The sequence below is a fragment of the Papaver somniferum genome, unplaced genomic scaffold, assembly GCF_003573695.1.
Source record: "Papaver somniferum cultivar HN1 unplaced genomic scaffold, ASM357369v1 unplaced-scaffold_125, whole genome shotgun sequence".
NCBI lineage: Eukaryota > Viridiplantae > Streptophyta > Magnoliopsida > Ranunculales > Papaveraceae > Papaver > Papaver somniferum.
This window is the reverse complement of record NW_020621603.1, coordinates 12,892,567-12,904,568: the sequence shown is the minus strand read 5'-3', so window position 1 is coordinate 12,904,568 and position 12,002 is coordinate 12,892,567. Positions and strand designations below refer to the sequence as shown.

At 35.8% G+C, this 12,002-nt stretch overlaps 2 protein-coding genes across 3 annotated transcripts; one reads left to right on the top strand and one right to left on the bottom strand.

Moving 5' to 3' along the window:
• Positions 1-538: 538 nt before the first annotated feature.
• LOC113331406 (inactive protein RESTRICTED TEV MOVEMENT 2-like) lies at positions 539-1,990 on the top strand. Its single transcript, XM_026578112.1, has 2 exons — positions 539-780; positions 867-1,990. The coding sequence occupies exons 1-2, from the start codon at positions 648-650 to the stop codon at positions 1,712-1,714; spliced, it is 981 nt and encodes a 326-aa protein (XP_026433897.1). The 5' UTR covers positions 539-647; the 3' UTR covers positions 1,715-1,990.
• LOC113331405 (alpha-amylase 3, chloroplastic-like) lies at positions 1,836-9,020 on the bottom strand. 2 transcript variants are annotated; one of them, XM_026578111.1, is made up of 13 exons: positions 8,598-9,020; positions 8,377-8,510; positions 8,237-8,291; positions 8,025-8,147; positions 7,818-7,911; positions 6,558-6,913; positions 5,323-6,014; positions 4,588-4,777; positions 3,782-3,888; positions 3,350-3,599; positions 3,028-3,150; positions 2,525-2,692; positions 1,836-2,365 (listed from the first exon to the last, which is right to left on the bottom strand). In XM_026578111.1, the coding sequence occupies exons 1-13, from the start codon at positions 8,892-8,894 to the stop codon at positions 2,207-2,209; spliced, it is 2,748 nt and encodes a 915-aa protein (XP_026433896.1). In that variant the 5' UTR covers positions 8,895-9,020; the 3' UTR covers positions 1,836-2,206. The 2 variants fall into 2 exon arrangements, with proteins under 2 accessions (XP_026433896.1, XP_026433895.1); XM_026578110.1 differs by having other exon boundaries at positions 7,788-7,911; positions 8,598-9,019.
• Between the last annotated feature and the right edge of the window lie 2,982 nt (positions 9,021-12,002).

The window sequence follows — 12,002 nt, the reverse complement described above, 5'->3', positions numbered from 1 at the left end:
AAGTTCCATCACTGTTGGACCATTTGCCTGTGCTCAGAAATGAATGCTCAGAGTATAAAACGCTCGAAAACTAGTATTTCCCCGTGAGTTGGATTATTACTTCAATTTCATAAGGTGCATTATACAGCAAATATTGTCGAAATGACTTATTCAATGTCTTGTTAAAAAAAGTAGAAAAAAATTAACGGCAAAAATAGATACAATAATAATAAATAAAATAAATAAAAACTTTGCTTTTAGGCCGGCAATAAAGCAAGAAAAACATTTGAGCTCACATTATGGTGTAAACAGAACAATATTGACAGGTTAATTAGTTACTGAACCCGCCTATACGGAAAGAAGCCTTTACAAGGCATTTGAAAGCAAGGAATAGTTCAGTTCCTTCAACTACAGATATCAAACTTACTACTCACAAACGTAAGGTAATGAAGAAAAGTTTGGAATAATGGCTGCAGAATTCAACAAGTAACAGCTAATTAAGTTTCTCATTTTATAACCTATATAAATATGGAAGAGTCATTATCAATTTATCGTTCATTCATTCTCATCAACTCCAAAACAATTCTACTTTGCAGTACTATCTCAAAAACACCATTTTCGTTATAAACAACTTGTGTGCCGCGATTAACTGATATATAGCATTTCTAATGGAACAAATGAAGAGACATAGAGATATGGGAGAAAGAACAAACACTCGTCTGTTAACGTACGAGGATTTCCAACCATCTACCGATTGGACTCATGACTTGAATTGTCATGTCCTTCTCGTTGATCTTCCTGGTATGTACTTACTTATTCTTTTCTTGTGTAAATGTTGATCTCGGGTAGAGCTAACTATTCTTTGTTTTGTGTTTACTATACTGAAGGTTTCAAGAAGGAGGAACTTAAAGTGCAAGTTGATAATTCGTGGAAAATAACTATCAGTGGCGAAAGAAAGGTGAGCGAGAACAAATACTGTCGCTTCAAGCAGATATCTGACGTGCCTAAAGATTCAGATATCGATAAAATTAGTGGCAGATTTGATGGAGGACTCCTGTTTGTAATCATCCCAAAGAAAAAAGCAGGTGAAAAACTGGAAGAGCCAAAGAACATGAACCAAAATGTCAAAGATATCGTGAAAGAGAAGGAAAAAGAATTACAGAAGGAAGAAAACCAAAAGAAGAAAAATGAAAAGAAAGACGAAATGGAGAAAGTTGGCCTAAAAGAGGATTTGACTGCAGAGAAGAGTGAAACAGAGGATTGGAGAAAGGAAGGAGAGGTTATGAAAGAAAAAGGGAAAGAAGTGGTTAAACATCTTACAGAAAATGCTGAGGAAATAATCAGCAAGGCCGATGATGGTTTGAGAAAGGAAGGAGAAATTCTGAAAGAACAAGGGAAAGGAGTGGTGGGAAATATCACGGCGAACGCTAAAAAAGTAATTGGCAAGCATGAAGGTTGGAGGAAGGAAGGAGAAGATGTTACAGAAAAAGGGAAAGAAGTTATGGGAGGTTTCATGGAGAATGCCAAGGGAACAGTCAGGAAGAAAGGGGGCTGGACCAAGGAAAGAGAAGTTGTGAAAGAAAAAGGGAAAGAAGTTGTGGAAGTAGTAGAGGATTTCATGGGGAATGCCAAAGAGATAATCAGCAACAATAAGGTTGCAATTGCAACAGCTGTGATTGCATTTTCAATCGGAGTACTGTATATATCTCATAGACTCCGATCAGGTGGGCAATGATCAAGGAACCTGTTGACACATTTTACCTGCAGTGGGTTACCTTTTATATCCTTAAAATTGACTACATGCAGTTCTTGTAATTATACAAATCGAGAACCAACGCATACTTGTAAACAATAACTGAAGAACTTGCAATTTATTTCTATTCAAATATGAATACTGAATATTAACTTGAATCTCATAGTTGGATCTAAGTTTGAGGGGCCAGAAAAGGGAACTGTTACTGGGACTCAACAATAATTCAATACAGATTTACATTCTGTAGCTTAAATGTAATTCTATTGGTTCCACTGTTTATGTAGTGTTTGCTAGGTTATGCTAATCTTATTTATATACACGCTAAAACTGAAACATACAAAACATGCTATTACAACACTAACTTATTATTCTGTGGATGCATTTGCTTGTATCCTTTTGTGGTTTTGACGACTATCAGCAATTTCAAAGCCTTTAAAAACTTTACCTATCTGAAGGAAAATTTGAATGTGTTTATCATGATGTTTCCCAAACCTTGTAGTCCGATCCCTCCACCGCTAATACCCAATTCTTGGACTCACTAGGAGGATCATACTTCCCAGGTCCAATCTTCATTGCAACATTCTCATCAATTATCGCAGCATACACATCCTTTTCCGCCATGGTTATTTCAACCTGAGCAGAGACAAATAATAAGTCAGTAATGTGGGCGACATGAATACGACCTAAATATGCTAGAAAATTCTATCATCTAACCATCACATCCAAATTTTGTTAAATACTTGCCAGTAATACCAATTAACCTAAGTACTATTTAGTTGTCCGAACACTTACAGTACTCCGACAATGTAGCTTTTTCCTGTCTCTAAGGGATATCAGTGCCGAAATTTCTGGCATGTAATGGGAGTAAATGTGATCAAAGAAGACTGAGGGTGTTCCAGGGTGTGTCAAGATGTAGGCATATCCTTGCATTTCCTTACCACGTGGGAATCTCCAATGACCCTGAAAAGCAAACAGTGAACTGAGTTAGGAAATTTCAGGTTCATATCCTTCATGGTACCTTGTCATGTTTCTTATCAAATATACCATGGCATATATACTGAACTTCTGACCTCAGGACCCAAATCATTTCTTTTCTCTTTTGATGGTAGTTTTTACACACATGGACCTAAGGATTCACCTAAGATACATGTATTTCAAGTCATGTATGAATGACGGCATTAAGGCGACTACAGATCTACAGGCTTGGCATCTTTGACTAGAAAAATAACATCTTTAGATTCTTAAGCATCAGAAGAAGCACGATTTACAGAATATAAAGTGACAGTGGTATGAACCTGAGTAGAGCCAGTATCATGATTCTCTATAAAGGTAACAGCTCGTGAAGGCCACCACCCAACAACCCCAGGTGGTTTTCCGCTTTCATCTGATAGTCGCCAATATTCACATCCCTCGAGTGCCTACTCGAAGCAATAGATAAGTACTGTAAGTATGATTTTGCACTTACTCACAAAATTGACTAGTAAAGCAAAAAACATACTGAAAGCATACTTTGGCAAAATGAGTGATTTAAAGAATAAAGCACAAGCTGCACAAATTCCCCAGGAGAGGGAGAGAGCAATTTTCAGAATGACATTCAGATATTTTAAAAAATCTTACAGAATGAAGGATCCCCTTGGTGGTGACATCAAATGCCCCAGAAGTTCCATTGGTAGCATTTATCCAGTCAATAATTCTTTGCCGATGAGCATCTTGATTATGATCCATTTTCCCATATGTATAACTGAGAGAGTCCCAATATTCGCCAACCGCAAAGTAGGGTTCACTTGATTCTAAATAGTCCTTGACATAACCTCCCCAGAATCCCCGAACAAAATCTAGCCTCCAACCATCATACCCAATTTCTTTCCTGCATGTGAAATGTTAGGGATGAATGGTAATCAAACTTCCAACTGAATGTCAGGTAATTGCCTCCATAAACAATCTAAGTATTTTCAAAGATTATAGATGGACAAGGAAGAAAAGTGGTAGATGAGGTTACAGACAATACAAAGATAAATATAATGACTAAAAAGTGAAACTTCACTAAACCTTAGCCAGTTGAGCCACTCTTTAAGATCTTTCCTCACAAACTCTTGAGAATGATCAATGTTAGGAGCAGCATGGAAATTATCTCCACTACTCTTATTACCCCTGCCCTGTTAAACAAGAAAGAGTTGTTAGCTTGGTAGCACATCACAGACAGAACTACAATTGATGTCAAAATTTTCAAGTTAGGGCACAGTGATGGATAGACGGCATCCAATTGATATCCAATACCCACCCAGGTAAAAACATGAAAAACAACAAGATAACTGTTAAACTCCATTATATAACACAGCACTGATCTCCTACCAAATATGTGGCATGTATTCTCAGGTGAAATTATCCATTACGCCATTACAGATTTTTATGAATCGGGGATCTGCCCCTTATCTTACTTTACAGTAAACAATGCTGCTAGTTATAGCTAGCAAGCTAGCGTAATCTCTTCTGTTCAACAGATCCAGAGATGTCAATACTAAAGAGAAGAGAACGATGATGATTAGAGACTCGTGGGATTCTCATATATTTGGCCGCACATCGAGGAAATTGAGACGGTTCTATTAGAAATCACAAGAGAACAAAAAGTAAATGATATATATTATATATTGTCAGGTAGCACATCATTCAGTTGCACTAAAGAACAGACTACTAAGTTATTAACTTATTATGATAAAACAAAAGTAAGATCTTCAGTAAGTAGCATTCTAAAGCATACTTCAGCTGATATATCTACCTCAACTACTAAATTATGTTACTAGTAACATGGTTTGACAATTAACATTGACAATCAATATCACAGAAAGAAGTGTCACCTGGAAATGTGGATCATCTGCAACAACGGCGCTATTATCCCATTTCAGTCGACCGCCAAAAATGTTCCAAATACCATTCTGGTTTTGATGGTGAGCACATCGATGATTCAAGACTACATCTCCGAGAACTTTGATCCCGACTTCATGAAATTTCTTCACAAGCACCTTTAAATCCTCAATATTTCCATATCTAGAATACCATGCAGTGGGTCAAAATTATGAAATACTCATCTGTATATCTTATACTAAATGTCAGACCAAACATTATGAGGCCAAGCTTGCCATCATTTCAGGGAGTTTATCCAATGTTGGTGGATGATCATTACTGGGAAGTTTCTCCCACAGCAAGTAGATAATCATTACTGGGAAGTTGCTTCCGCAGCAAAGGTTTCATTTCAGCCATTTCTCCATCAACGTGGACATAGAAACCTCGTCTACTGGTCCGTTAAAAATAAAGATATCACGTCGACACTAGTATTAGACTTATCATGCACAAAACACTACAAAATAGTCACAAATTTGGTTAACAGGATTACTAAAAAAATATGTTTACATAAACATTTTTTGGTAACTGCCTGGAAAAAAATAGAAACCTTTATATTTAAGTTCCAGAAGCTAAAGATGCACCGCCAAGATTATTTGCATGCATTGTCACATGTAACACTAAGGTCAGGCTGAAAGAATTTCATTTAAAGAACCAAAAGGACAAAACATCATCGTTTTATGCAGGCATACCTGGAATTCAAGTTATATAGATCCTTCGGCATATAACCTTCAGGTGAAACGGATTCTGTAGGAGGTGGCAACCATATTATAGTAAAACCAAGTGAAGATAACTCAGAAGCTTTGTCATTGAGCTCCATGTACCACTTTCCAGATTTATGGGATTCCCAGTTAAATCCTTGGCACAGTATCTCATAACCAGACCCTGTTCCTGTGCACAGTTCTACAGGAGGCTTCGATGTCTCAGTATCTGAAGTAACCTCCTCCCAAAATGTCGGAGAAGCAGTTCTAAAGATACTATAGGCTTCTGCAGCCAATTTCTCAATTTCTTGAAGGATATTTACATGCAACTCTTTTGATTTTGTTTTCCGACCCTTTTCAGAAGTAATGCCACTAACCAAATTCCTTATCTCATTGATGATTCCTGCAGTATATGCAACCGCATCATTTGCCTCGGCAGGCTTTTCAATTGTAAGACCAGTAGACTCTTCAACCCTTAAAGAACCAGAGACATCTTGCTTCAGATGCCCTCCAGTTTCGTCCTGGTTAGTTTGGTTTTGCAAGCCACTAGAAAGCGGAATATAGAAATCTGTATCCATATATTTCAGCCAACTCTTATCGTTTAGCTTCAGTACAAAAACCAGCCCCATAAGTTCTGCATCTAAGGAGAACAATCCCGAACTTCCACGTCCATTCTCTTTCGGCTGCAAAAATTATAACACTTTCAGGAAAACGATAAGGAATACAAAGTAGAACATTAGTTAACTAATTATAACTAGGCCCACAACAGAGTGCCTAAAATAAAAGTTAAATGATACAAAATGATACGTTACTTAACACTATATAAATTCAAGAATCCGGAGTAAAGCTTAAAAAACAGCATGATTTTGAGTTGTGGTAATTTGGTCTGACATTCAGGTAAAGTAGCAAACACTTGGGACTGACACAAAAAGAAAAGAAATTCTGATGATTGAGATAAACACCGAAAAATAGGAAAAGCAGTTTGAAGTGCTGTATCTCAAGATAAAAACCAGTGCCAATTTGACCAAAATGTAATACACCCCACTAATACGCAATTAGTTTACACTAGATTAAACGAACTTATATGCATTATTTTCATTACTGAGATTAAAAACAAATTTAAGCGCCCCCAGCTAGCAGTGCAATTGTTAACATACGAGATATGCTAGCTTTGTTATGTATATCACATATGAGTTTAAAAATAAAAAGCCAATTTGCCTTCAAACCTGTAATGAAGTTCGCAAAGCCTTCTCTTTGAAGATAATGGTATTTGCTGGATGGGGGGCAGGAGGAATTTCCCATCTTTTTGGATCATCTCTGCAGACTCCCCAGTGAACAACAACATCTCCAGGTAGATCAGTGTCTAAATGCACAAAATTTTTATCACCCTCGGAGCACTTCCAAACAGAAACACTGAGAATGTTGTGAAAATAAACTTCTTTAGATATGGTATGTTCTCCACAGACTCCTTCCATATGTTTAATATGTTGCTTTTGGCCTTCGACTTCATCAATGTTTTGTTGCACGATGGATTGAGATTCTTCGGCCTTAACAAGCATGGATGATAGTTGATCAAAATATCCTGGCATTAAAGAGAAACCGGCAGATGTTAATTACTACATTTTACTGGTGTCAAAACTGTATGAGATACTACTAAATCACCAGCTAGCATTGCAGCTGCGGACATTTCCAGGGGAAGAAATTGGAACATGATAATCAAACATGCAATCCCAAACATAAAGATGAGGGCCTTCAGTAGAAGATAATACACTACGATGCCAACCATGGCCGTCCATCTTGGTTGTCTCAGAAGGTTATATTCAACAAAGTTGTTTTCTAACAAATTTAAGTACCCAATGGTGCTTAATGGGATATATAAGTAACAAAAATGATGCAAAAAATAATTTTGTCACTCATATTGACCTTTTAACAGTGAAATGAAGCATGCAGCTAATTTAAAACTTGAGGTACCAAACCTGTATGTATTGCAAGGCCAAATTTAGGAAAAGAGTATCACATCGACTCGTATATTGTAAGATTTCGATACGATATAGTATGCAACGTTTTTTTACACAAGTTTCTCAGTGCATTAGACGGATAACAAGCTAAAATAAAAGCTACAACTCAAAAAAAGTGCATTTAAGTTTTTTAAGTTTAAAGGAGATATAAATACACCTCTTCGGTGAAAAACATCAAAACCTTCTCTATTTATGTAGCCGAATAACAGTGTTACTCTTTCCCCAGTAAGATTCTAGGCAAGATATCAAAAGCAAACAGGACGCCTGTAAAGGCGAGATATAAAGAGACATACTATACGGGAAGTATCTAGATGCATGCATAAGAGATACTCACAACTAAGCATGCAACATCAAATAAATAATCTATTACTTTTTCTCAGCTGAAACCCAAAGTACTAAGGTTGAATAGTTTGTAACATAGTAATCGATCTATCCAACCTGGCCATATACTGAAGCTTTTCTTTGCACCTGAGTCAGTTTTGGCATCTTCATAAATGAAGTCCTGAAGAGGCACTTTGAAATCTCTGCCTCTGTGCTGAAACCAAGACCCGGTTTCCTCATCCTACAAAATCAGATTCAAAATACAAAAGTAAGATTACTGATTACCCATGTGATAAAAACGAAAAGAAACCAAATTTTAAGTATGAAAAACTTCCAAATGAGTTAACCAAAAACCTTCAAAACAAAATTTAATGCTGCAATCGAGCTGTTACGTTTGATATTAATTTGAATTTCATAGAGTGTCTCTCCTTCCAAATCTGACGATAACTGCACCAAAGGAGTCTCTATTGCATAATCCTGAAAACACCAACACAAAATATATTCACAATTCAAATCATTGTTAACAAAGCAAACTTCTTCTAGGCTATAGTATCTAAAATATATACCTTAATTGAAACCGAACCATTAGGTCTCATTTCTGCTGGAGGTAGATCCCAATCACTACAAATTTTCAATAATCAAACGCAATGTCTAACAAAAATATCAAAATCATTGCAAAAAAATTCACCAAAATGAAAATGCCTACCTTCCAGAATCGTCAACATAAGTTACACCCCAGTGCAAAACCCATTTCCCAGGAATATTACATCCTACTATTAGCTGAAAATTCTTATCATCCTTTTTTCTTTGATTTAATCTCACAAAAACATTTCCCTCCACCTAATAACATTCCATAAAATTCCAATCAGAAACAGAGAAAAACAAAACTAAAAATGAGAAAAGAAAAGAAAAGAAAAAAGTACTTACAATTTCAGTTCGCTTCAGCAGAAACGTCTCCTTAAACGAAAACTCAGTAGTATCAGAATTTTCAACGAGAGTTGCTGCATCTGTAGAAGAAGAACTAGCACAGATTCTATGTGTTTTATTATAGTTATTACAAAAACTTCTTCTTCCATCATTCTTCCAACCTAATTTCGTACGATTATACTTCAAACCTAACTTAGAATCATGATAATTCAAACGACTTGATTTGATGGTTTTCAATCTAGGGATTTCTAATAAAAATGGATGAATAATTACATGATCAAACCTATATATCGCCATTGCAAACAAAAATGAAGATTTTTCCGGATCAAAATGAAGAAGGAGGAGATTCTTGTTTTATTTTATGATGATGATCGGGAAACGAAGAAGGAGAAGAGTGTAAGAAAAGTGTGATCTAATCTGTCAACATCTCGGGACTTTCATTTGCTTTATTTTATTTTTGGAAGTTTTTCTTTTTGATGGCTTAGATTTTGGTTCGCGCCTACTTTTAGAAAGTGCAGTAACTTTTCGTTTTATATACTCAACAATTACTCATCCTAGTTTTACTCAGGCTCAGAACAGTTCCCAATTTCGCAGTGGTTACCTCTTTACCACTGATTTCAGGTACTTTAATCTGAAAATGTATTTGGACACGTAAAAGAATGTCATTTTTATTTTTGAAGGGAAGGTACTTTTATTAGATTATTATTACTCCTCTAGAAAGTTGAGGAGTAAATACAAGATGGAGAGGGTTATGTGCAGAACAAACTCCACTTTTACATGTTCGGTTTGTGTAAATTCACATTAGCTTGACAGTTAAATGGAGACTGATCCAGGAACCTGATTCTAATTTTTTGTGGGCAAAAACCTTAAAACGTATATATTTCAAAAAGGAAAAGCCCACTAAAAATGAAACCATTCCATAGAGGTTGTTGGACTTGGAAATGTTTATGCAGATGCTTAGAACTAATTAGGAAATATAGTATTTGGAAAGTTGGGGATGGACTAAATATAAATATTTGGGAGGACACCTGGGTACCAGGTCTAGGAGATTCTCTGAGCAGTTATAAGAATTCAAGCAACAACTCTCTAATTCTGGTGGCAGATCTCATCGACCCTATCACTAAAAAGTGGAACACTTCTATGATTACAGCCTCTTTCTCTCCTGAAATAGCAACCAAAATATGTGAAATCCACTTATTTTTGGACATATCAAATATTCAAAAACAGGATAAGCTCAGATGGACACTAACTAAATCTGGAATGTACACAGTTAAATCAATGTATGGCAAACTAAAGAGCTAGGTACCGAAACGGTTAGTCAATCTCTACCAGAAGCTTTCTAAAAGTCTATTTGGAATTTAGATATCTCACAAAGGATCAAGTTTTTTTTTTCTTCTGGAAATGTATTTAAAATGTATTGGCAACTAATAGGAAGCTATTTGGTAAAGTGAAAGATATATACCCTGCTTGTATAATATGTGGCAAAACTCCAGAAACAACTGAACATTTGCTTTTCCACTGTAGTTATGCTCAATCTGTTTGGGAATTGGAACCAAACCCCATTAGTATTCAATTTTCCCAAAACACTGGTATATTATGTAAAAATGGATTTCAACACACACATCAGGTAATAATAATTGAGCTTATGCTAATAAAAATGCGGCACATCTGGAAGGAAAGATGTAGTAGAGTTTTTGAGAGTAAATCTGTAACTGCTAGACAACTATCATTTCAAATTCAGAAACACCTCTTATTCAGGTCCAAAAAACCAAAAGTAAGGAAGGCCAACAATAACACACAGAAGAAAACTAAAACTCCATGGACAACAACTAACACACAATGCAAAAAATAAACATAGATGCCTCTTGGATTTCTGAAAATTCTTTGTCTAGTTGTGTGTTAATACTAATAGATGACACAGGTGAAGTTGAAGGAGGAAGAGCAGGTCACTCATCTAGTGTAGACCCTTAAGAGGCGGAAGCAGTAAGCATCTTACAGGCAGCTCTTTGGGTAAAAGAAAAAGCTATCAACAATTTCAGTATTAAAGGGGATTGTGAAACACTTATCAACCATCTCAATGGACGAACATATGATATCTCTTGACGAAGTATGAGCATCATCGAAGAAGCAGATAAAGTAGCTAGAACTTGTCCTGAATTTTTAGGGTTTTCTTTTGTTACCATAACAGGAAATATGATGGCTTTGGAATGGAATACCAATCCACCATCTTGTGTTACTCAAAAATATTAGTAGATAAATCTAATATGCAGAGGAACCAGCCTTCAATATTAGATGGCTCTACTATGATTGTAACATAGACTTTTCCAGGGTCTTAACTGTTTTCTCTTAATGAAATGCTTATTCAAAAAAAAAAAAGCTTTGGAGCTATAAAATTTATAGACCTTGAGATTGCAGTGAAATTCATATATTCAAAGTTTTGTGTTTTGTTCACTAACAAGATTACAGATGAGGAAGTTACAGGTGTGGGCGGGGTAGACCATAAGCAAAGAGTATGAAAGGTGGTGGTAGATAAGAGGAGGCAAAGCTCAAGTATATGTGTGGGCAGGGTAGACCATAACAAAAGAGTAGGAAAGGTGGTGGTAGATAAGAGGAGGCAAAGCTCACCGCAGAAACTTCCCTAAGATTGACATGATTTAGTCCAATGGTTGCTCGTAATTTTCCAGGGATATCTTCTAAGTCCTTATTTATTGTTGATCGCCACTCTTGTTAGCTGTAATTGATCTGCCAACTTAATGACAAGTGCATCAGCATTTTCTCGGCTTGTTCAAAAGAGTTTGTGCTAAAGCAATTTGTACAACAATCTTCATTGACAATCAAATGCAATTGCAGTTGTTACGTCCTGATTGAGAAAAAATGTTGCATCAACATTAATCTTGAAAATATTTTTAAGGGGTCTCTACCAATAAACATCAACTACAATTATTTAATTGAATTTTGCGTGAACTGACTATATAAGTTATAGTCCTCAATTGTAATTTTTATGCATCTTTCTATGGAAAATATAACACTTTTCTAAAAATGTTTCGTTTTGCATCTTCCGAAAAATCCTCAATATTTATGAACCCATCATAAAGCAACTACGATCTAAATCTTCTTGTAACCTTTTATAGATGATTACTCTTGGATCACTATTTTTTGGACATCTCGGTATGTTTATTGGGAATAATTCCAACACCATTTTAGTGAATTGGCATCTGAAAAATAAATGCTCAATTAATTATTATTTTTGCCCACAAAATATGCGGCTGACATTGATACCTTGAACAAAATGGTGAATATTATGCTTAACAGCTACTCCATTATGCAATAACTTCCAAATAAAGATTCATATTATGAGAAAAATGTTCAATACCTTCTGCACTAAATTTAAGAAAATTCACCAGT